This window comes from Delphinapterus leucas, chromosome 18, assembly GCF_059928025.1.
Source record: "Delphinapterus leucas isolate spDelLeu-1000000601 "Yukka" chromosome 18, BTC_Dleu_Yukka2, whole genome shotgun sequence".
Taxonomy (NCBI): domain Eukaryota; kingdom Metazoa; phylum Chordata; class Mammalia; order Artiodactyla; family Monodontidae; genus Delphinapterus; species Delphinapterus leucas.
In genome coordinates this window covers 28107317-28132289 of record NC_143146.1, presented here as the reverse complement: position 1 = coordinate 28132289, position 24973 = coordinate 28107317, and the positions used below count along the sequence as shown (strand labels likewise).

At 39.8% G+C, this 24973-nt stretch overlaps 1 protein-coding gene across 1 annotated transcript; it reads right to left on the bottom strand.

The window, feature by feature from the left end:
• Nucleotides 1-233: 233 nt before the first annotated feature.
• Nucleotides 234-24460, bottom strand: EDNRB (endothelin receptor type B). The gene is made up of 7 exons (XM_022576979.3): nucleotides 23933-24460; nucleotides 9354-9466; nucleotides 9014-9218; nucleotides 7261-7410; nucleotides 6725-6858; nucleotides 5782-5890; nucleotides 234-2947 (listed from the first exon to the last, which is right to left on the bottom strand). Exons 1-7 carry the CDS (start codon nucleotides 24416-24418, stop codon nucleotides 2813-2815), a joined length of 1332 nt encoding a protein of 443 aa, XP_022432687.1. The 5' UTR covers nucleotides 24419-24460; the 3' UTR covers nucleotides 234-2812.
• Nucleotides 24461-24973: the final 513 nt, after the last annotated feature.

Below are 24973 nucleotides of genomic sequence, written 5' to 3'. Positions count from 1 at the left end.
AACTGAAATGAGTGATTCCACAATCTCATTTCAACCTCTCAACTTTCACCTATGGTACAATAATGATTAAACAATGAAATGCTCCAAAGGCAGGAAACCAGAGATGGAAAGACACAAGGTGCCATTGGAAACAATCAATCAGATAATCAACCTCAGAAAACTGAATGTGTATATATCTGGTTACTCACCACAATAAAACATAACAGAAATTTGGCATTTTAATGTAACAGCTTTCATATTTCCTTGATAATTGTGTGTTTAACATAAATAATGTCCATTTGTAACATTTATATTTCCTTTAAACACTTACTAATAAATTAGTATTAGTTATTGCCTGCACAGTGAAAAACGAGCTGGTCTTTTTTTAAAGCAATTTAAATTTTTATTGATTTTGTTTACATAACATAGAATTAGCAACTACAGTAGTTGCCACTTTAAGTGACCTCAGAAAAACAAAATATATAATTATTTTACATGGTTATATTACAATTTTATAAAGTTAGCTACAGCATACCCATGCTTTGTTATAAACTGTATTCCTTTGGCCATATGTTGTAAGCTGTCAATACTAACACGCACCCATATTAGCAAATATAAAGGAGAAAACAGTCTAAAATCGCTTATAAATCTTTTAAGCTTTACATCCATGTTAACATTATTTTTGTCCATTGTTATATTATACAGTCCTTAATACTAGAAAATACGTTTTAAAGTTAAACAGTAGCACCTTTTCCCATATTGATTTTATTTATGCTAAGAAATCATGCTTGTTTCTTACCAACCTTTGTCAGTATGTTAAAATTTTGAATCAAACATTTTTAGAAAAGCTACTGAACACAATTTCATTATAAATAATGCATGTATATACTATTTGTGTGCAGTTTAAAATTTGGCAAGATGATCACAGACCACAACTCTGACAGGGAGAAGGAAAGGGCATTATGATGCAGATGAGAAACAAAATGAATGGTAATAAAATGAGCTCAAATTTAAATAGGAATAAAAAATATATTAACAAACTGAAAACAGTAGTAACCCAAAGTTAATTTAAAATCCAAAGTTTGAAATGTCTTTCGTGATGACAAGCATCTGAAAAAGTGATTGGGAAGAAATTAATAAATAAGCCTGGGATTTGTAAATAGATTCCATGTGGCATGTGAATTAATTACTGTCCTTTCATTCTGGTCCCATTATTGGGGTTTTGGTAGCATCACGTTAGACGCTGGCAGAAAACAACATTGCTCGCTTATTCTCAACATGTGGCTGTGGCCCTGGGTTACCAAAAAAAAAAAAAAAAAAACCACACACATACAAAAAAAACAAAAAACAAGGGTAGAAACTCTGTTATATTTTAAGACAGAGTTAAAGCTCTTGGGCCCAATTTGTTCCTGAAGCCACTGTGAGAACATTGCACTGTTTTGCTGGAACAGAATCAGGACCTTTTGCATTGATATGACGGGCAGTGACGAACATCAGGCTAAGAAAGGGAATCTGTCCCCATGGGTTTCCTCCCGCCCCATCTCATTTCCTCTGTCTTCCGTTTTCTCTTGTACATACTTTCACACACATCTCATCCAAGTTAACCTGAGGCACTTTGCTGGGAAGATGAAAGAATTAGGCAAGAATGCACAAAGTAAGAGGTTCTTAACAGTCTCAAAAAGCAGTTTTGCCTGTAAGTGATAGGAAAGCACCACATCCAGAATTCTTTTCTATTAGTTATTTACACAAATAATATAAAAATTAGTAATAAGCTTTACAGGTAGCTGTTACATTGACTCTAATATCTATGATCTTAAAAATAGTGCTTTAACGATCGTATGATACATTGCCAGAGACGAACTTAACTGCAGCAGGGGTGAGAGAAGATGCTGCTTTCTCCTTTGCCATGTGGACACTGCTCCAGGCAACTCACATTCTGTCCATTATGGGGTTCCTGGCATCTCTCCATTGTAAAGGTATGAACACTGGGGCCTGCCCTTCCTTTGATCATCTACACGTTGTGTATTGTAGCTAAGTATTTACAGATGACAAAACTAAACAAATAGCATTTAAACTACAATAGTGAAAGAAGAAGAATGTTTTAATAATCCTCAAAAAAACTGTAGGTAGTATTTTCTTTGCAGAGTGCACGAATAGGAGATTTCAAAGCAGTGTTTTGGGATGGCATTCCAAACCTCCTCTCTCTGTCCCTTTGTGACATTTGATCTTATCTGAATGTAAAGTTAATATTTTCAAAAACCTCAATCTCTCTGATACTCCCTCCTGATCATTTAAATATGTCTCTAACATCAAAAAAATACAGCTGAACTGCTTTCATATTTTGCCTCCAATTACAGTCCAACCAATGGTGTGAGACTATTAATAGAAAAGGTCCTTTAAAAGATTTTTAACATTTTAAATTGAGTAATTTAAATTTCATTTAAAAATTCTGTTTCGCAGCAACACATTTATCCTTTGCATCCGATTCACCTTAATATAAAAAATAAACATCTTTAATAGGAATTCTGAGTGAGCTCAATTTAAACGTAAGTGATGTATGAATATACCAGAAGTTCGGAAGAGCCACACTGAAGTGCTGACTGTAAAGGATTAAGTGCTTTCAGAATGAGGCTTTCTTAATTCTCATCGCTTTTCTTCTCATGCCGTAAACAGCTCATAAAATGTCATGAGTAACTCTGAGTGTTAAGAAAACAATCACTCTTACATTTTTACATCGTTTTGTGCAAACACACAGTTGTTTTGTTTTGTTTGGCGGATGCCTCATTGTTTTAATGATTTCTGTCCAAAATAAAGAAAATGAATATTCCTTCTTTCAAGATGAGCTGTATTTATTACTGGAACGGAAGTTGTCATATCCGTGATCATTAGCTTTGAACTTTAAGCACGACTGCTTTTCCTCCAAGGACTGCTTTTCTTCAAATGACTGGCACCAGCAGCATAAGCATGACTGTACAAAACAAAGTAACTCGTTATAAGTTTACATCAGTTACACTATCACAACCCTTCCTACTCTCCAGAATTCTGGCTTTCTTTGCATGATATGCAATTCTGCCAATTTCTCTCCATGCCCTCTTATTTTCCCCTTAAAAACATATAACTACATAAGTAGTATATGATAATTCTTTTAAACTAGAAAATACAGAGAAGAAAAAATGTACATAATTAAACTTCCTCATCCTTTAATTCAAATTGAAAGAGAAAGCCACTCTTAATTCTTGATACTTACTCTTGATTACTTGAGAAATACTTTTAATATTTGATAAATACATAACTCAAGACTTTTTCCTATGCAAATGGAAATATTACCACACACATATCTACAACATGACTGTATATGTGCATGTTTGTGGAAGTGTGTGTATAATTATGTTAATAAAACTGGACTATACCTACTACTCCATGGCCTTGACAGTGACGTAAACATCTTTCCATGTCAATAAACTTAATATTACATCACCATTTTTTTAGCCACGTGTTTAATCTCATGTGACTTTTCAATACTGTTACACAATAAGGTTGTAAAGTAAATGTGTCTCAGTTTTAGTCATCCAGATTTTTTTCTTGGATTTTTAAAAATCCTGTTAATTCTGTTTGTTTTCTGAGAATTTATATGTATAAGAAAATGTGAGTTCCATTGCTTTCTGTTCTGTAAAATGAGGGACATGATCTGGTGACGTTCTCTTCTAGCTCTAAAATCTATGAGTTTATGAGTAAGCAAAGAATTTTATAGACTGCCTTTGATCTTACAAGGAAGCTAAGTTCTCGGTTTTCCAATAATGAACTTCCAGTGGAACCAAGCAGAACCAAGGCACCACGCCCTCCAGTACAAAACCCAGCAGTTAATAATTAGGACAATAGAGCCACAGACTCAGTGTCTGATGCACATTCCCCAGTTGTTGTACAGGTACGGTAACTGCCACCAGAGGGAAAAAGCTAACTCCATGATGACCAGACTGTAACCATGACATAAACTGCATCATCCTGAGCAGTACTGAATCTGCGGCCAGCACAAGTCCAAGAACGAGCCTCAAGAGAATGGGATTAACATTATTGCTCATAATAATCTGTATCTTGGTGGGCGGTAAAATAATTGTAGCTTGCTCTGCCCGTATATGTAAGCACGCAACTACAATAAAATTGTCAGCAAAGAGATGTTACAGACCCATGTTGACATCTTCCACTCTGAGAATATGGCGTCCCATGTCAGCATGAAGAAGTTACAGAAGATAGACCTTTGCCTCTAATCCCATAGAAATGGAATGGTGTTTGACATTGGGGAACTGAAAGCAGCTCTTTTGCCCCTTTCCTGTTTGCCCATTTCTGTTCCCCTGTAACCTTGAAAGAACCTAATTATAGGAATGTGATCACTAAGCAATTGAAACTAATTCCTGACTTATGCTCTCCTTAATGCACACCATGCCTTGTCTAACCTGTCGATTCTCTTCCTAGATAAAAACAAGTAAGACTAGCTGTCTACCCACAGTAGCCCCCCCTAAGCAATCCTGCATGCAGACCACTCGGGCAAGATAACATCTGAAGAGAGAGCCAGCCAGTCTGTCCACAGGGGAGAGGCAGAACCCAACCTCCTGCCTTGATGATTCATTGAGATTCTTCCCCCTCCATTTTTCCCTTTAAAAACTCATGGCTGAGCAGAATCTTTGGTGTTGGTCTCTGGACACGAGTCCACCATCTCCCCAGACTGCTGGCTTTTCTGATTAAAGCACTTTCTTTTCTACTGACACTTGCCTCTCGAATTATTGGCACATGAGTGGTGAGCAGCTGAATCTGGGTTCTGTTACACCAGGGACAAGTGAATCATTCCCACATAAGGGAAGGGAATATTTTATTTATGCTAGATTGTTGAAGGAGTGAATGAATGGATGGATAGATGTTACACACAGATGCAAGCAGGCAAATGAGGAATAATTTCACATATTCCACATCAAGGAGCACTTCTCTGCTATAGAATGAAGGCAGAAAAGTGGAGGTAAAACCTGAATTAAACTGCTTTGTTTGACTCGTTATTGTCACCTCTGCATGAAGAAGAAACTAACTTAGTTATAATCTACAGTGTGCTGCATAGTCCAAAATCTTCCAAAAATGGGAACAGTGCCTTTAATCATGTGTAGTTCTTATTTTATCATGTGATATTTGTCAGACATCAATGCATGCAATTTTTATTCATTTTCTGTGTAACTCTATGAGTAAAATTGATTGGTTGAGGCAGTAGGGAATGGTTGACTGGGATTTGTAGGCAGAAATCAATTATAGTGATTTATGAGCAAAATTCACATTTAAAAAGAAACGTCTAGGGCTTCCCTGGTGGCGCAGTGGTTAAGAATCCGCCTGTCAAGGCCGGGGACACAGGTTCGAGCCCTGGTCCAGGAAGATCCCACATGCCGCAGAGCAACTAAGCCCGTGCACCACAACTACTGAGCCTGTGCTCTAGAGCCCCCGAGCCACAACTACTGAAGCCCGTGTGCCTAGCGCCGGTGCTCCGCAACAAGAGAAGCCACTACAATGAGAAGCTCGCGCACAGCAACGAAGAGCAGTCCCCGCTCACCGCAACTATAGAAAGCCCATGCGCAGCAACGAAGACCCAACGCAGCCAAAAATAAAATAAATAAATAAATAAATAAGAAAGAAATGTCTATCATGTAATACTAGAGGAAACTGCAAAACAATTGACTAGATCTCTTTGGATAGAAATATTAATAGTTTGGAAGGGTTATATTTGAAGCCAGATTAAAAAGGGCTTTTGATTTTCAAATACTCTCTTACCTTAAAGCAGTTTTTGAATCTTTTGCTCACCAAATACAGAGCTATTGGGTTAATACAGGAATTCAGGGAGGCCATGTTGATGCCAATGTAGTCCAATACCAACAAAAAGCTGCAAAAAATAATACAAGACATGTCTGTAAAAAAATATGCTGCTATGAACATACATTCTTTACAGATTTTTGTGTTTTTGTGAACAAAAAAATTAGCCATTTACAATGGTTTTGACTTTATCACTAGTCTTTGCCAATTATGATCTCTCTCTCTCATTCTCTGTCCCTGTCATCGCCTCAACCCCCATGCCCAATTCTCTCATTTAAAATGAAATCTCAGGACTTCCCTGGTGGTGCAGTGGTTAAGAATCCACCTGTCAAGGCAGGGGACACAGGGTTGAGCCCTGGTCCGGGAAGATCCCATATACCGCAGAGCAGCTAAGCCCATGCACCACAACTACTGAGCCTGTGCACCTAGAGCCTGTGATCTGCAACAAGAAAAGCCACTGCAATGAGAAGCCCGTGCACTGCAACAAAGAGTAGCCCCCGCTCGCCGCAACTAGAGAAAGCCCGCGTGCAGCAATGAAGATCCAATGCAGCCAAAACTAAATAAATTAATTAATTAATAATAATTTTTAAAAACGAAATCTCTTTTGGAAGTGCTGAGGCTGGATGAAAAGAAAGGATTTACAAAGTGCAAAGGAGAATCAGACCTAACGCTTTCAATTGTGCCACTCACTCATTTGGACAACCCTGGCTCTGCATTCCCAGTGCTCTCCTAAGTCCCTTTGCTTCTCCCTTGGAAATAGGAGTAAAGGTAAAAAGATGGCCATCTTATTTGCTCCCTAAGGATTAGAAAAATGGTACTCTCTCTCTTGCCAATGAAAGGAATCAACGGACAAACTTCTGAATGGCATTTATTTACACAATTATTTCTATTTTACCTTCCTTACCTCAATAGTTCACATCTATTGGGATCATTCCGATCATAAAGAGTGAGCTTCAAAATCCTGCTGAGGTGAAGAGGAAGCCAACACAGGGCAAAGACAAGGACCAGGCAAAATACTGTTTTGGCCACTTCCCGTCTCTGAAATAAAACCACAGTCAGATACTGAATAGATGCCTCATTATAATCACAGCGTTCTCGCTTTCCAAACAAAATATTTAATATCGTTTACGAAAAATCAGTGGCATTTGTAAAAATTCAGGACACTGAGCTTTAAACTGAATAGCTAATGTGAATTAGACAGAAAATGATTAGAGATTCATCTTTAAAAGGTAATGGCTCTTTTTACATCTTTTTAGACTATGTAGAATATCTCCAGATAGATAATATAAAAAATATTCTTTGTGTATTAAAAAATACCAGCACAAGAAAAAGGAAGTATGCTGTGGTGTATGATAATTTTAGTTTCTTATCACCATGATAATTTTCATATTCATAATCAGGATTGTAATCCTGAGTCAGCAAATATTTCTATTTTCTTACCTGCTTTAAGTGATCATTTAAAGCAATTTGCATGCCACTCTTCTTTCTCAACATTTCACAGGTCATCAGGGTATAAAACAATGCAGTGATGGCCAATGGCAAGCAGAAATAGAAACTAAATAGCCACCAATCTTTAGCTGTCTTGTAAAACTATGGGGAAGAGAGAATGTTATACTTAATAGTCCTCTGTAAGAAAATCTTACATATCAAACGTTAAATTAAAAAATACTCATCAGGGAGAAATTATCTTCTAAAGTCGATCCATTTTATAAATACTATGTAGAATCTTACAGGCCACGTCTGCTGAACAAATAATTAAATCAAATGAAACAAACTTTTCCTAAAAAGCATTTCAAATCTCTAAGGAAGTGTGCTATCATTACACATAAAAATGTAAGTAATTGGGCAAAATTTTAAATATTTGGTAATTCAAATGTTTTTGTCTTCACATATGCAAGTTATCCTTAAGGAATTCTTTGTGTGAAATACCACATCTGAATGAGTAAAGATATCCTAGTGTTTATGGGAGTTTTTCACTTTTTAACAAGTTTGTTTATGGGAAAAGCAGGTAGGGAGAGGTCTATATTAATCATTTACCTAATGGATGTATACATCTAACCTATCAACTAAAAATCAAAGCTGTTTGTAGCATGCTTTTTCTCTTATTTTTTTCTGCTTTTTTTTCTTTTTTCTTAAAATTGTTGTTCCAGATATGTCTGTGTTGGAGTAGAATTTACGTAATCTGTGCAGTTCTTTTCTCATTTTAACTAATAAGAAACAAGAGGGCTTCCCTGGTGGTGCAGTGGTTGAGAGTCCGCCTGATGCAGGGGACATGGGTTCATGCCCCAGTCCGGGAAGATCCCACATGCCGCGAAGCGGCTGGGCCCGTGAGCCATGGCCACTGAGCCTGCGCGTCCGAAGCCTGCGCTCCGCAATAGGAGAGGCCACAACAGTGAGAGGCCCGCGTACCGCAAAAAAAAAACAAAAACAACAAGAAAACAGCAGTCTCATTCTCAATTTCACATTAATGCCCCTCTTTATTCTTTTGTTTACCATGGTCTATACATATATTCATAAAGCTTTATCTCGTCTTAGGTGTAAAATAGAAAATAATCATTGGTGACATTTGGACCAGCCCCCTTTGCATTAACTCCTCTTAACCCATTCTGTTGGGAAGAGCCTTTTACACTTAGGATCTATCTTCTGATGACCAGTATTACCATTCTTTTCCTATTTCCTGATTAAAAGCTCTTGAATAAATGGCCAAGATGAAGTTCTTTGCAACGGCAGCTTTCCCTTTAGAGAGAGGACAAGCTTGTTATTCATACCAAGCTTCACGGATTCACATGGATTCTGATCAATCCATCCATACCAGGGCGACTTCTACTTGATCGTTCCCTGAGCCACACACTCGCTCTGATGACTGCTGTGCTGCTTCACACAGAATATGTAGTAGCTGCCAGTCCTTATGGGAATTTGAGTAGAAAAGCTATAAATTCAAATCGCTTCTCTCATGTAAACTTGGTTTATCTGTATTCCTGAGCACCAGGGGATTCTTGGAGAAGTAGTGACCCAGCTTCTTGCAGCCTGAGTCATTAGTCACCGTTAACCCCACAGCCCTAGGACCTACACTCTTAATTCATGCCAAGGACAGTCATAAATCAGTAGCTTCCCAAGAAGAGGAGATCAGGGGAAAAACAGCTAAATATTTATAAGGCAACAACAGAAAGGGGGACAAAAGAGTAAAATTTACCTGCATGAAGGCTGTTTTCTGAGTGGGATGGAGCAAACAGATTCTCAGATAACTTCCTTTGTAGTCAGTGGTAATCATATCAAAACCCACGGCTTCAGGGACAGCCAGGACCACGGAGACCACCCAAATTAAAACAATTTCTACTGCTGTCCATTTTGGAACCCCGATTCCTTTAATTCGACTCCAAGAAGCAACAGCTCGATATCTGAAGAGTAAAACATAATCATTTGCCAAGCTGGCAGAGCCTAGCTTTATTGAATTAATCAGTTTATCTTCTAAGTAGCATAGCAATCACTAGGATAGCAGTCAGGATATACCTGGCTTAGATATATGCTCTTACCTGTCAATACTTAGAGCACATAGACTCAGCACAGTGATTCCCACAGAGGCCTTCTGTATGAAAGGCACCAGCTTACACATCTCAACTCCAAAGGGCCAGTCCTCGGCAAGTAGCTGCGTTGAGGAGACACGAAGCTCTGTTAGGGAGATTTTCACAGGGCACCCTCTGAACTGTATGTATCACTTAGTGGAGACAAATGAACATGTAGAGTTAAAATAACAAATTCCAGTTCTTATTCTTTTTCTCATAGACTACTCCTCTGAAAAGCACTTGTGTTTGATATCTGGAACAAGAAAGTGGATTGGGAATAATGAAAGGGCAGCCAGTTCAGGAGAATTAGCTATACACAGACAGTAGCTTAGGGTCAAGGTCTCCTCCACTGCAGGGCCAACTGGGGCCAGTTGCTTAAGTTCCCCTTATAAGATTGGGCCTGCAGTGCTGAAAATGCCTCTCATACTGTTATAGAGTCTCAAATACTCAGCTGGTGGCCAAATCAAAATAAGGTTAACTAAAAATAGGTGACATGGGACTTCCCTGGTGGTCCAGTGGTTATGACTCCACGCTTCCAATGTAGGGTTCCATCCCTGGTCGGGGAACTAAGATCTCACATGCCATGTGGCATGGCCAAAAAAAAACCAACAAAAAAAGACAAATGTTTCTTAACCAGAGAGACTAGACGACTCCTATGGAGAACAGTTTGCGTGTTCGTGTACTTATTCTTCACTCTAGTCAACTTGACTGGTCTGTAACTCGGCACACAGCTCCTTGAATCCAGCAGGCACACTCCTTCCTTAGGGCTTCACTTGAGGCTCTTCCTTATCCTGGAAGGCTTTCCTCCCAAGATCCACTTGGATAACTCCTTGACCTCCTTCAGGTCTTACTCAAATCTCATCTTTTCAACATGACCTACCCTGACCACACTATTAAGTATAGGAACTGGTCAGGCCTCCCCATCTCCCTCATCCTACCCCACTGCCCGTTTCATCCAGAGCACTTATCAACTCCTATTGTATATATTATACCATACTTGTTTGTTTGGTTAAGTTTTTGCTGTCTGGAACCCCTAGCCCATCAAACAGAAAAGAACTGCAATTGCCTAGTACAGCTCCTGACACACAGCAGATGCTTAAATATTCAGCCCCCTAAAATATATAGGCAGTGGCTATCCAGCGAGCAAAAGACCTAGTTCTTGGTACTGTACATATATTTCCGTTTATCTGACTTCAGACTGTGCAACCATCTATTGTTAAACTCAGTGATTTTCTTTTTTAGGACAACTGGGTGTGCCCCACCCTGGTAAATGAATCACTTTAGGTAAACATCTGGGTCGAACGTTCATGAGGTTTTGAAAATAAAGAAAAGTATTTCAAATCTACGTGTCTGTGTGTGCGTTTTAATGTTTTAAAAAATAACCTTCCAAAAGTGAAAACTATTTTGAAACACAATTGAGTCTTTCCGCTCTTTCACTCGTGAAGGTTCTTTGTGGAGTTTGTCATGCTGGGTGATTGTTCTGTAACTAGAGTGGCACCCAAAGCTGAAATGTGTGTTTCAGTACGAATATGACTCGGAGCTCCAACATGGAACCAATTTCATTTCTAAGGTAGACATGAAAAGTTACACCGACATGTAGAACAAATGTTGGCATACTTACAGCCAATATGCTTTTTCTAGGGTCTGAAAGCCTGCAAGGCCAGGCAGGCAACACAAGAGTGGAGGAAGCCAGGTGTAAGAAAGTCATTGGTGTCAGGAATAATAGGGAACAGAGGGGTCTGGGGTAAATCCTGTCTAAATGGAGCTGCTGCTAATAAACTTGATGTAATTTTTGCCAAGAGATCCCCAATACAAAAGTATCTTGATTTTTAGCCCCAAATTGGAATTTTTATATGAAATCTCACAATTTATAAAAATTGTCAACTAATTCATATTTTAAAAAAAAAACCACTGTCAGATAACATTGTATTAACAAAATATTTTTATGTGTCAGACCGGCCTCTAACTTGTGACCTCTGGATTAATGAGCTGACTTATAACTCTGTGTGTTCATTCATTCATTCAACAAACATTTATTGAGTACCCACTATGTGCCATACACCATTTGGAGTACAGAGTGCCTATCAGTGAACAAGGCAAACTCCCTGCTCTCATGGAGCTTACAGTCTAGTGATGGAGGCAAACACAAAACACATAAATACTTAATATGGTGTCACACAGGCGGTGTCACCATATTGAAAGATTATGGTGGAATTTAGGGAGCTTTCTTGATAGGCTTCTCAGCAAGGTCTCTCTGAAGAGGCAACCTGCAGTAGGGACCTGACTAAAAAATGTAAGCCATGCAAAGAGCATTCTAGGCAGAAGAAAGAGCAAATGCAAAGGCCCTGAGGTCAAAAGAATCTTAGTTAGAGGAAGGGACAGCAAGAAGGCTCTCAAGGCTGGGGTCGAGTGGTCCAGGCCAAGTGTCTAGGAGATGTAGTTGCACAGGGAGGAGTCTGAATGGTTTTTTTTGTTTTTGTTTTTATTTTAGGAAATCCATTGCAAGATTTTGAACAGGGAAATGGAAAATGGCATCATCTTATTTATGTTTTTTAAAACATCACTCTGGGGACTTCCCTGGTGGTCCAGGGAATCAGCCTTCCAATGCAGAGGACGCAGGTTCAATCCCTGGTCAGGGGGCTAAGATCCCACGTGCCATGGGGCAACTAAGCCCGGCATCTACAGAGCTTGTGTGCTTTGGAGCCTGCATACCACAACTAGAGAAGCCACCGTGCCGCAACTAAGACCTGTGCAGCCAAATAAACAAATTAATTAATTAATTAAAAATATAAAAAGATCACTCTGGAAGCTCAATGTAGACTAGAATGTAGAGTCAAGAAAGGAAGCTTTGATGAGAGATTGTGGGCTGAAACTTGCGGTGCCGTGGGGCTGAAAAGAATGGGTTATATAGACTGGATATGTATTGAAAGCAGAGCTAGCAGGACTTGTTGATGGGTTGGATATAAGATATGAGGACTCAGGAAACTCAAGGAGGTTGATCATGTGAATGGTGGAGACATTGGCTGAAATGGGAAAGAGCCAGGGTCCTGCAAGTCTGAACCAGCTATGAACTCAAGGTGCTTTAAAAGACTTGCCAATTACCCTTGGAAACGTAATAAAAAGATTCCAAACAGTTAAAAGAACCCTGCCAGACCTAGTTTGGTACAAACTATCCAGGTAATATTCTGTCTAATCATTCTGATTGCCTTTATATGTATTGGGGTGGGGGGTAGGAAGCAAAACTAACACATATATGGTACTTACAAGGGACTAGGCACTATTCTAAGCCCTTTACACATGGTATATCATTGAGTTCCCAAAGCAATCCTATGAGGTAGTGTTACTATTACCCCCATTTTATAGGTAAAAAAACTTAGAGGCACTTAAAAGTTTATTAACTTGCTGTGTTGATTTTAAATATGCCCACAAATTCTTTGATACTCCTCCCTTCAAAAGGTGAAGCCTCATTTTCCTGCCCTTGAACACGGGTTGGACCTAATGATTTGCTTTTAGTGAATAGAATGTGGTGGGTGTGATGATGTGTGACATCTGAGACTAGCTCATAGAAGGCATTATGGCTTCCTCGTTGCTCTCTCTTGGATCATTCATTCTGGGGGAGCTGCCGTGTCAGGAGAAGACTCAAGTACCCCTATGAAGACTCCAACAGGTGACAAGGAACTGAGGCCACCTAAAAACGGCTGGCACTAATTTGCCAAGTGTGTGAATGAAAAGATCCTCCAGCCTCAGGCAAACCTTCTGATGACTGCTGCCCCGCCAACATCTTGACCCTCATGAGACACCCTGAGCCAGAACCACCAGCTAAGCAGCTCCTGAATTCCTGACCCACAGAGAGAGTGTCAGGTAATAAATGCTATTCTTCAAGTTGCTAAGTTTGGGGGTAATTCGCTTCTCGGCATTAGATAACTAACATATTTGTCCTTGGTCACTCACTTAAGTAAGTAATAGATCCACATTTGAACCCACGTGGTCTGATTCTAGAATCTATAATGTTTTGAAGAAGCTGATCTTAGATGAAAAGTGTTTAGAATTAAATCAATATTAGTATTTTAAAACCCATAACTATGTGTCAAACAACGGTAAAGTATCTAGATGTAGAGTAAAACTTTCTTCTAACCCCCCTGCTATTTTATTCATCTACTGTCCAAAAATTCAGATAGTGTCAAGTGTTTTCTTGTCTTCAATGATTTCCAAATATGCAAATATTAGTATCACATAGGTACAGCCATCAGATGACTCAAGATGAATGAGTGTCCGGTCACTGAAGGGAGAGAAGTCTGGCCAATGAAAATGAGCTCTGCACTGAATCCAGGCCCTGTTTTGAGGTTACTATTGTTTTTGGCTCAGCCTAGAAATTGGATGATTGCTCTTCATACCAGTGGGAGGCCTGCAGCCCAACCTCTGACCCAAGTTATCACAGAGGACAGGGAAACACAAACTGAAAATTGTAGCAATTCTCTTCAAGTTCAACACAGAGATAGTCAGAAACCTAATCACAGCTGAGAGACTACGGTTTTCTAATCTACCCTTCTGAAGGGAAAGAGACTGAAAAAAACCTCTTCATCATTTCAGCTCAGACCTGAATGCTGCCAGTCCTGAGAGGCCACAGAAGGTGGGGGGACGGAGTGCCCACTTCTATTATTTTGTAGTCAGTCAGAAGGATGACTTTGGCAACCTCTGCTTCTCTGATCAGAAGGCTTTGTGGGGACACCAAGAAGCCTGACACCCTGTGACAGAGACCACACCCACTGCTGATGCTCACCTCTGTCTGAATGGCCTCCAGCCTCAATGCCTTGGCAATTTAGGGCTTGGAGCTTATTTAAAATGCAAAAGATGTCAACCTCTTGTTTAATAATAAACAAAGCCCTGGGTAGGGGAAAAGCTGTGAACTTAAAAAAAAAAAAAATCACTCTCAGCCAAGATGCCATCTTTAAAATTTGGTGAAAGAATGTTCTTAGAGATTTTTATAATTCCTGGGAATTAACTATTTCACTGTTTCTTGACAAAAATAATGACATCCAACATCTATAATTTGAAGTCCGACAATACAGCTTTCTTCTTGGTAGAGCAAATTGATTCTCCTTTATTGCAAGAGGAGGCAACTCTAACTTTAAACCCAACAATAATACATTCTTATTCCTTATTTGCAGTTTTCCCCATTCAATTAGATAATTTAAGGGCACGATCTGAATACTGAAGACAAATCATGCACATAATCAAATCTCTCTGATCGCAAAAAGAATGTTAGAGGTCCATATTGTTTCTAGGTCCCTGCCACATGAATTAAATTTTTAGGTCCTGTTTAAAACTAAGTTTGAATATATATTACCTACCATTTATCAAATGTGAGCCAGTCAGAAAATACTCCCATAACTGACACTGGTTTTCACATGGTGATGGCTCATCCAAGGAAGAGCTTTTGTTAGTGTTGGTCCTAGGAGCAATGTGGTGTCCATTTGACAAATGGTAGCCTGTCCTCATGCTGGCCCCTTTCGCCTAAGGCTTCTACTGCTTCCCTAGCACATTTCTTTTGTATGAGTAAAGTAAACACAAATAAATAAATAAACACTAGATTGAAAAAAGACATGGTCATACTGACTACAAGGTTTCTACACGAGGATGGCCATGATTTCATAACTTTATGTTGAAACAGCTGTTTGAGAAAGGAAAAAGTCAACAGAATCCAAAAAATTCTTTTATATCATATTTAAAAATTATTTTTATATTAAATATATATTATATAATTTTTAAAAAACTTCTAAAAGGATAAATAACATGAACAGAAAATAAATATCCTTTCTATAAAAGTATGATTAAGTGAGTCCTACAAAATCTCTACAACTGGGGGATTTATATTTTTCAATTCTTTTTGTAATTAAAAATTACATTCTAGAGAAATTAAATGGAGAAAATCCTATTAATACACACCACTCTTAATGCCCAAAGGCATCTAGCCCCGTAGAGTTAGGAAATGCCAAAGTTAACCATCTTGCACTAACAAATGTTCAATAGCCTCATTAACCATATATACCATTTTCCTGTCCTATTTTTTTTTAAATTAACAGTATACACTGAGCTTTAACTGTTTCTTTGTTTCAGAATATTCTACAACATTTTTAGTGCCTAGCACAGTGCCTGGCACACAGTGACTGCTCATTAAATGTTGTTGAACAACAGTGAATGAATGAGTTCATGGACAAATAAATGAATTTGATCATAAGGCAAAAATCTTGTGATAAAACTTTTGTCATGAACTTTTCAGTTCTCATATTTGAAACAATTTCTTTAGAGAATTGGGATGACTATGCATTTTATATATTGATTGATTTTTGTATTGTCTAGTGCATGCCCTCCTCCTTTCCAGATGATCAGGTCTTCTTGACACATAGAGCCAGGGCCTCTGGGATTGAGGCGTTAGCTCTTCTCTTGGACTTCTGCCTTCCAAGCAGGCCGGAAAAGGTGGAAAGCAAAATTCCTCCCCTCCCCTCTCTCCCCTACTCAAACCTATCAGGGAAACGACTTTTAAAAAAACAGAACCTACTGTTTCTCACTATCTGATGGGATTCAGTGAGGTGCTTTAGTTGTAAATTTGGTGGAGATGGACTCTGGAAGCATAGAGACGCTGTAAGAGACAGTCATTTAAGAAGGTAGGTGAGCAACACTTTAAAAATGACAACTAAGGTTGCTTTGCCGGATTGCTGTCTGTTCCATCTGGTGATGAACTGTGAACATTTCTTTCAAATGACTGGCATTATAGAAATGTTTTTACAGTCAGGGTCAAAAGAAGGAAATAATGGAGTGGTTGTGTTTCACAAGTTTGGGGAAGGGTGTATTCTGCTGTTTTATCTGTTTCCTGTAGCAGATAAGAGTTTTTCTGCGATTGAACTGGCGTCTTAATAAGACAGTACACCCTCATTCAAGGATTTCCCATGTCCGATCTCCCTTTCTTTTTTCTTATTCAAACATACAGTGAGAATTTAAGCTGCTAGTCAAGTGCATAGACAATATTTTCTTGACATACATTGCACCCGTGCCCTTGGGGACGAATATCAGTTACCGGTTCCATCCTGGGTCCATTAAAATGCACTTAATCACTTAAAGATTAGGCCATGCGGGTTAGAATATGTGGGTGAGGAATAACGTCAGCTTATCCCCCAGGGGTACCATTTAAATACCACAATATGAACAGTGCCCCCTGGAGTTGTTCAAGGCAGAGGCCCTGTCCTAGGAATCTGTTGTGTGCACACTGGCAAAGGGAGGGCTTTCCACTGCTCTGGAAAGATTCCTATCACTTGCTGAAATAGAAGAATGACTCCATTAAAATGAATTAAGCTTCTGGAAACAAAATTTTAAGAGAAGCAAAGAGATAGAAAAAAGATAAAAAATAAATATGTCTTAGAGAAACTTAAGTTCACCTTAAATATATATCCCTACTTTTGTTACAGTGAAATTTATTTCCAAGTCTGTAACAGGCCAATAAATAAATGGATTGCTACTCTCCTATTACCTGAACTTAAAAACTTATCCACAGTTTGTGCTTAAAACCTTTCATTGACATGTCACATATTTTGAAAAGATTCAACTAAGAGCATTAAGACGTGCTATTCACAAACCTAGCTTTATGGTCAGATTCACTTAGCTGAGCTGGATCTTCTAAGATCGCTGTGACACCTGAAGAAACTAAAGAATTATAACCTGATGGCCTCATGGCTCAGAAAGTGACTCTCAAACTTAAAGAATTCAACAAATCTTATTAAGTATTTTCATGTCTTACTTAAACCTAATTCTATCCAGAAAATGGCTTATGGGATAAGCTATGGTGAGAAAGCGTTTGATTACCATGGAATTCAAAAGCCCGTTGATATAATTTGAAAACACTGTGTGAGGGGGAAGAAGATATGTACAAAGTAAACATCCAGAGAATAGGCTTCCTCCTTTCTGGAAACCATGATGAAGCTAAGGAGGAGAGAAATAGAGAGGGGATGCGAGTTAGGTGGTGAGAATATGGCTGGGAGACTCAGGGACAGAACACTGCTTGATAAATGCTTCTGTCAACTTTGCTAATAAACTTCTGACTCAAGAACAATCCTCTTTCTCTCTCTCTCCTACCATCCCAGTTTGGCCGTTTTCTTGTTCCTTTACATTTTCACCAGAGAATCTATAGGGAAAGAGAAATAATCAATCTCTAAAGTAAAAGCACTGGAAAGGAAAAAAGTCTGAAATTAGAGAAGTTGCCGGCTAAGGTATATCCATACACCGTGCTCAGCTATCTCCCAAACATAACCAACCTCTTCTTAACTTTGCAAAGTCCTGAAAGAGAATGTTTCACATCATAAATTACCTCTAGAATCTTATTTCAGCTCAGGCTTTAATCTGTCAACACCCCTGAGAGCACTTAATCATTGATTAGCATTTGGCATGTTTCTCTAAAAATCATCAACTATAGCGTATTAGCCATACCTTATATGGTTTTCTTTGGAAAATGAAGACCCTGGCTCCCTGGCCTTGAAACAACATGGTCTTGGCTGTGTCATCCTCTTGTACAACTATGGAAATGCCTTCAATCTTGAACGATTCATTTAAAAATGAGCAAAGAAAAAAATGTACAGCCTTTGATAGATAAGCCTTACCACATTGAAAGAAACATTGCCTTGACATTTTAAGAGCCTTGGATTTATGGAGTGACCGAGTGGCAGATCAAAGGCAAACACAGGAAGCACCCTCGAGTTAACCTGGGGAACATTTCATTGCCCAAGGCCAAGAGTTTGCCCACCATTTTGTCACAGGCATCCATAGCCAACATGTGAAGCGGTGAATCAGAAATAGGAAGTCTTGAGTGTCTGGGCTATTTGACATCTGCTATTGACCTATTATTCTGTTATGGCCAATATCCTCATACACATAGAAAAAAGAACAAAATTTCCCCCCCCTTTTTTGGACAGTTATAAAAATATGAGTATAACATCTTTTGTCAACAAGCATTTGTCTGGAATTGATTGTTGCAGGCACTATGCTACGTGGGTGTTGGGGGGTTAGCTTTATTTATTAATTGACCCAAGGTCATGCAAAGCTAATAGTCTTACTCTTTATTAACACTTTTAAAATGTTAATACTTCAAATGTGCTTAATTAACACTCCTTAAAAAGTTTGTTGCTTTAAATAAATGAACCTCAAAGGTATCTAGGTTCTGTTTTGGGTACAAAATGCTTCTGCTACTAAGATGTCTCTAGACATCACAAAAATGTCACTAAAATATCTCAGTTACTTAACTGGAAATATGCACAGTGTTATTATCTTGGGCAAAATTAGACTCCCCTACCCAATGATACCTTTACTTCTTCTATTGCTCTATATGCATAAACTGCATTTACTAATCAGAAAAGTATAACTTTGAAAGTTAAGTTTGCTGGTCCTTCATTCACTTTTACTTCTAACTATGAAATTAGTTAATTATATGCAGACTTATTAAGTACTAGAAGTAGTCTAAGACTGGATAGTGAGAAAGGTGATTTTTTTCAGAAAGACAGCTTTGATTGTGTTACAAGCAGGAATGTCTGACTACGTGACAAGGTCACTTCGCTCCAAACTCACTTGAGGGTTCAGTGAAGCAATTCCCATTTTGACATACCAGCACTTTAATGTTACACGTACCCCACCTTAAGTAGTTAAACGTTAAAGGTCAGTAGCTATGCTTCTCAGAGCTATGAAGGCAGCCTCTTTGACTCTAACAGTAGCCTACGAAGTCTTAACAAGAAAACCATCTAGAGGCACTCCAACGGGTCACCAGCTAAATTTTTAGAAAGCTCTCCATCACCACTAGACATGTGATTATACTTGGATCCTTGTCAAAGTCTGCCCACGTAGATATCTGTCGTCAGTTTCCAAGGAGATTTGTTTTCAAACTCAATTTGCTTACACATAAAGGAAGCTATATTTATGTTATTTATTATATTTATATTACATTATATTTATGTGAACTATATATATATTGAGTCAGTTATTCCATGCAAATATAGTACAAAGAGAATGAACTTGTTATAATTTAAAAACTCATTGTTTGCTGAAGCATTTTTAACTTCTTAAGATGTTAAGAGAAGTTAAATAAATTTTAACTTCAACCTGCAATCAAGCCTTGTTAAAAATCACAGCTAAACTAAACCAACTAAACAACCAACCACCAACAACAACATAAACAACTTCACAGCATCTACAAGTATACCCAGCTCTTCCTATACAGCTTTGACATTGGTGCTACTCCAACTTACTCTAGGCTCCTACAGGCAACAATGTCTAGATTATTCCATTCATTTTAGTCTACACAGGAATGGCACAGTAAGTAGCTTGTGAATAAGGAGATATTCATCCTCACATCAGATGCTTGAACACTGGTTTTGGGGTCAGGTTCATACATGGACCATGTAAATACTGGCATAGTTACCCATGTATGTATTAAAGATAGACATTGATACATATATATGTATATGGAGATGTTACATAAAATAGCGATTCAAACTAAGAGTACAACAATAATTTTGGGGTACAGTATGGCAATATCTATCAAAATTACAAACGTACATATCCTTTGATTCAATCATTCTAATTCTAGAAATTTACCCTTCGGATATAGTCACACATGTGTGCAAAGCCACATGGGCAAAGATGTTATTTGTAGTCATGTTTATAATGGCAAAAGCTGAAAAAAGAAACCCCAAGTTTCCATTCTTATTCACACACACACACTCACACGCATCCTAATAACATTTATTACTGGCTTGCTTTGTGCCAGGCACTGCGACCAATGATATTCACCTATGTACTTATGCATCTATACATTCTTTATAACATTTAATATATTTACATATGCATATGTATACATCTATATTTTTAAACATCCTTTTTGGACGCTTGCTTTTTCATTTTTCATCTGGATGCTCTTATGTAATGCAGTGACAGCCCTAGTGTGTGCTGCTGAGAAGGAGAAACGAGGCTTTTATTTCCAGCAGGTTCTCATGATTATCTGAAGCTCTTTTAGAGCTTCGATTTGCTGAGTCTCCCACAACATCGATCTATCAGGATTGCCTCCTTGACACAGGAGCCCTGGTGAAAAGACTGTCTAGAAGTTTCCAGAGAAACAGTTCCCTGAGGGAGTCAGAGCAGAGTAGACACATTTCCTGGGCTTTGTCAGCCCTCACAGCAGCCTCTCCCTGTGAAGTCCCATCCTGTTCTACAGCCGCATCAAGGAACATGGCTTCCAGCCAGATCTATGACATTTTGTGGTTTGTCCACTTTACTGAACTCTAGATTTACTGAAGTCCAGACTAATGTAATAGATTCACGTTGATGTTTCTGGGCCTGTGGGTAAACCAACAGAGGAGCTGCGGGATTCTATGAACCCTCAGAAATTGTGAATGTACATTATAGTATCTATTAATTATAATGTATATATAAATTATCTATTTATATATTAATTATATATAACATATAAGATGGATAATTAACTGGATTCTCAAGAGAATAATAACATCCCACAAAAACAAAATTAGAAATTGCTAGTTTAGAGATTCAAGTCCCCCACTTTAGGATAAATTTAAATGGCACTCATAATTCACTTCAATTGCTTTGTATGAAGTATAATACTTGACTCCTCTGAAATTATAAATGCATTTTTTGTAACTTATATGGTGTCACAATTATTTAAGGGAAAATGGCTTTTAACTAGCCCTGGATTAGGTGTTTTTGTAAATAAAGCCTTTAGAATAACAAACAGTGATATCAGTATTATTCATTACGGATCGTCTGAAAGGGATTTCAGGAGATAGAAATCTTCAGGTGACTCAAATTAAAACTGAAAATGCTTACCAAGTATCCTACTATGTAGTAGTGAGTCCCATAATTGCAGCACTGCACTGAAATGAGGTCCTAACAACACTCCAGGTTGGAGAAGGGCAATCGATGCTCATCTCACTCTGTGCAGGGGGCCAGGAGGACCACGGGTTCTAGGGCCAGAAGGCCTGGGTTCAAGCCCTAGTCTCACCACTTCCTAGTGGTGTGACATCGAGCAATTTACTTCTTTACCTCTCCAAAATGTAGTTTCCCCATAAAACAGGGGTGATAACAATACTTCTTCCATAGGGTTTGCTGCAGTGATTTAATGAACTAAACCAAGTACTGAGTACATAATAAATGGTAGCCATTACTGTTATACCTCAAGTGACACATATTTATGCACAATATAAAAATAAACCAAAAGCCACTATGTAGGAGTCACTGATGGCAAACCTAGTGATGGGACCTAATTCTATGTGATGGATTTGTTCATGACCAAAAAGGATGATTACATGGCCAGATTTGTAATGACTCAGTTTATTTATTTCAGAAATAGAAACACAGCTTTAACAGACTGAATGGTTTCAGGCAAAACGTTGTAACTTCCTAGGGAAATCATAAAGGAATTTGAAAGGAAAGGAAAAGCTGTGTGTCCTTTGGGAGTAGGATAGTCTCTGGCTTATCGAATGTAATAATTTAGCCAGACAGAGAAAGATGGTCCTGGAAGAGCTGTGATTTACATCTGATCTGGAGGCAAAATGCCCTCAATCCAACCTTCCATACAGCACTTCATCTGCTGGCTGACTTAGGAGGGTTTCTAAATGGGCTGACCATGTGGGGTTTCCTGGGACCTTCCTAAACAATCTTTCACAAAACTCTGTGCAAGCCTAGCAAAACTAGATGTAATCTCCCTTTTCAGAAGGATCTTATTACTTATTTAAAACTTCTCACAACACCTTGTACTCTAAAATTTCTCAAGTCAGTTTTGAGGAATTGAATTGAAATTCTCCTGCCACATTGGAATGGTAAGACTTAGTCTGTAGGACTCCTAAAATGGGTTCCTTCTGGCCCTAATGGAGCTGTGACTGCATTTAAGGGACCCATTTCAGCCTGTGCTTCTCCCAGGAAACCCTCAGAGTTCACAAGAGCTGGTAGCCATGCAGGAATTTAAGATTTCATCTATTAATCCCTCATTTCTGGGAGTGTTGCCTTCTAGGACCTGGATCCTAACCCAAATCCTGTCTCTAAACCTCAGAAATCTCTAGAATTCCTTAATGTATGCCTTCTTGGATTAGGATTTCCAGAGATTCATAAAAGGCAATTTAAAGGCATGCCATCTGGTGACTTCTCCTGCCACAAAGATCAAAGTATCTCCCACAATCCTTTCCTAAATCAACATGCCTTTTCTTTCCCTTGTACTGAGCCCAGGACTAGCTTTAGGCAAATCCCCAAAGTACATTCCCGGTCCCTTACACTTTTGATTCTGTTTTTATGCATGACTTCCTATTGCTGGTTACGATGAGGAAGCAGAGTTTTACAAATTTGCATCACCCTTTAAAATTTTCCAGCTCTTTCACTTAGGCTATTTTTCTTAACACCACAAAACCCCAGTCGGTGGGCACTAGAAACTTTATTGTAGAGTTGAGGATGCTGAGGCCCAGAGATGTTGGGAAGTGTCCAGAGCTTCAAAGCGGGAGTCAGAGTGTAGGGGTTTGTGTCCTGCCATAGCTCTTCAAGCCCGTTCCCTCTGATGCCTGCAGTAATCACATAATGATGTTAACTACTGAAACTGTTAGAGACTTTGTGTTCAGTGTCCTTGGTCTTGTCCACAAAGTCATTGATGGGGTGCAGTTTGCACTTTGGAACCTGACAGATTGAGCCTGATCCTCCTCACCTCCATCACTTACTCACTGTGAGACCTTGAACATCCTGTCATCTGTTAAATGGAGTAATGTCTACTCATGGGTTGTCAGAAGGAGTAAAGGAAAGTAACACATCTATCTCAGCGCTTGGCCCATCGTAGGCATTCAGTAAAGGGTAGGTACAGTATGGTCATTCACAGCAGGTGAACTAACACAGCAGGTGTTTTCCTACTCTCCTGTCTGGGTCTCTTTCTTCTAGACCGTTTGTCTCCTAAAAACCTATTCGTGCCCTTCTACTGTTAGGGTCCTTTAAGAAAATGCTTCCCAAGGTTAGTATGCATTTGAATCGCCTAGGTATTTTGAGATGCAGATTCTGATTTAATAAGCCTGGGCTGGACTTGCAGTTCTAACAAGTTCTCAGGTGATAACAATCCTGCCAGTCCATGAATCATCAGTTTCTGAGTAGAGAGAATGTACCTTGTGAGCTGGATTTAGGGACAAGGTCCTTCAGGACCAGTGGTTCTTAAACCTTACGTGCAGGGCTTGTTAAAATACAAACTACTGTGCTTCACCCAGAGTTTCTGGATTAGTAGGGTTTGAGGTGGAGCTATAAGATGTCATTTCTAACAAGTTTCCAAGTTATGTTTATGCTGCTGGTCTGGGGACTATGCTTTTTCCAGGCTTAGCAGTGGGCTACTGAAACCAGAAGGCTATTTGGTTCCAATGATTACTGACTTCTAGGAAGGGACGGATCTTCGTGACTAAGCTTCCTGCAAAGGCTCTGGCATCTCCCCCTTCCTAACGGTGTGCCCTCCCATTGCGATATTAGCAGGCACCCTTTACCTTGTAGACATTGATGGGGATATCAATGACGATGTGCAGCAGGTCTCCCAGGGCCAGGCTGGCTATCAAGATATTAGGGCCGTTTCGCATGCACTTGTTCTTGTAAATGATTCTCAGCAGTGTGGAGTTTCCGATGATGCCCAGCACGAACACTAGGCAGGACACCACCGTGTTGATGTACTTGAAAGTCTCCTTGATCTCGATGGGTCTTTCGCACGGGGGCGGGGGAAGGGTGCGCGGTGGGGTTCCCGCCATTCTCGCTCCTTTCGGCATCTGCGGAGATGCGGACGACCGCTGCACGCTGGCGTTGGAGCCCCTGGGCCAGGAGGTCTTAGTTGGCGGTGCCATTATCTCTCCGGCCCCCAGAAGTGGCGGAGTGGCCCCGGCCGGCGGGAATCCCCTCTCTTCAGCCTGGACCCCCACCACGCCGCAGGCAAGGATCAGCGCCAGCAGGGCGCGTCCGCACAGGCTGGGCAGCGGCTGCATGCTGCTGCCTGCTCCAGGGGGAGTCGGGTGGCCACTCTTCAGCTTTCAGTCTGGAGATCAGCAAGGGAAGGAAGACGGGACACCCGGGTCAGCTACCCCAGCCACGCCCCTGCAAGCGGCTAGCGCAGAGCGCAGCCGCGCCCGCACTATCCGCGCGCAAAAGTAACTCAAGTTTGCGCGCCAGTGGGGGGACTCTGGCCCGTGTGACCCTCCCGAGCCCGTCTCCTGCCCTTCCAGAGCCAGCTTTCGCTGGTTTTTCTCCCCTGCGTTTCCCGAGGGGTAAATGACTCGCAGTGGGGTGGGGTATTCTGGAAGGGCTGTGACAGGGAGGAAAGGATGGGTGTCTAGAGCAAAGCTTTGAGCTCCTGTTGTGCCCAGAGGGAGACGTGTGTGTTCGTTCTGGCTAAGGGCGCGTGGGGACGGGGGAAATCAAGGCACCTAGAGGCCAAGGGATGTGCCAGTCTCTGCATTTGACTCCTCAGGAACCCGGATACCCTGTGTGTGGACGCCAAGACTCCTTCCTCCCCGCGGGTGAAAGCAGCTACTTCCCGGCTG

What these genes read in the sequence shown, in the direction of transcription:
- EDNRB (XM_022576979.3), bottom strand. Translation starts at nt 24,418, where the DNA reads ATGCAGCCGCTGCCCAGCCTGTGCGGACGCGCCCTGCTGGCGCTGATC. An exon ending in TGTGCTCTAAGTATTGACAG is followed by an intron (nt 9,219 to 9,353) that starts GTAAGAGCATAT and finishes TTTACTCTTCAG; the next exon opens with ATATCGAGCTGTTGCTTCTT. An exon ending in AATAGATGTGAACTATTGAG is followed by an intron (nt 5,891 to 6,724) that starts GTAAGGAAGGTA and finishes TATTTTTTGCAG; the next exon opens with CTTTTTGTTGGTATTGGACT.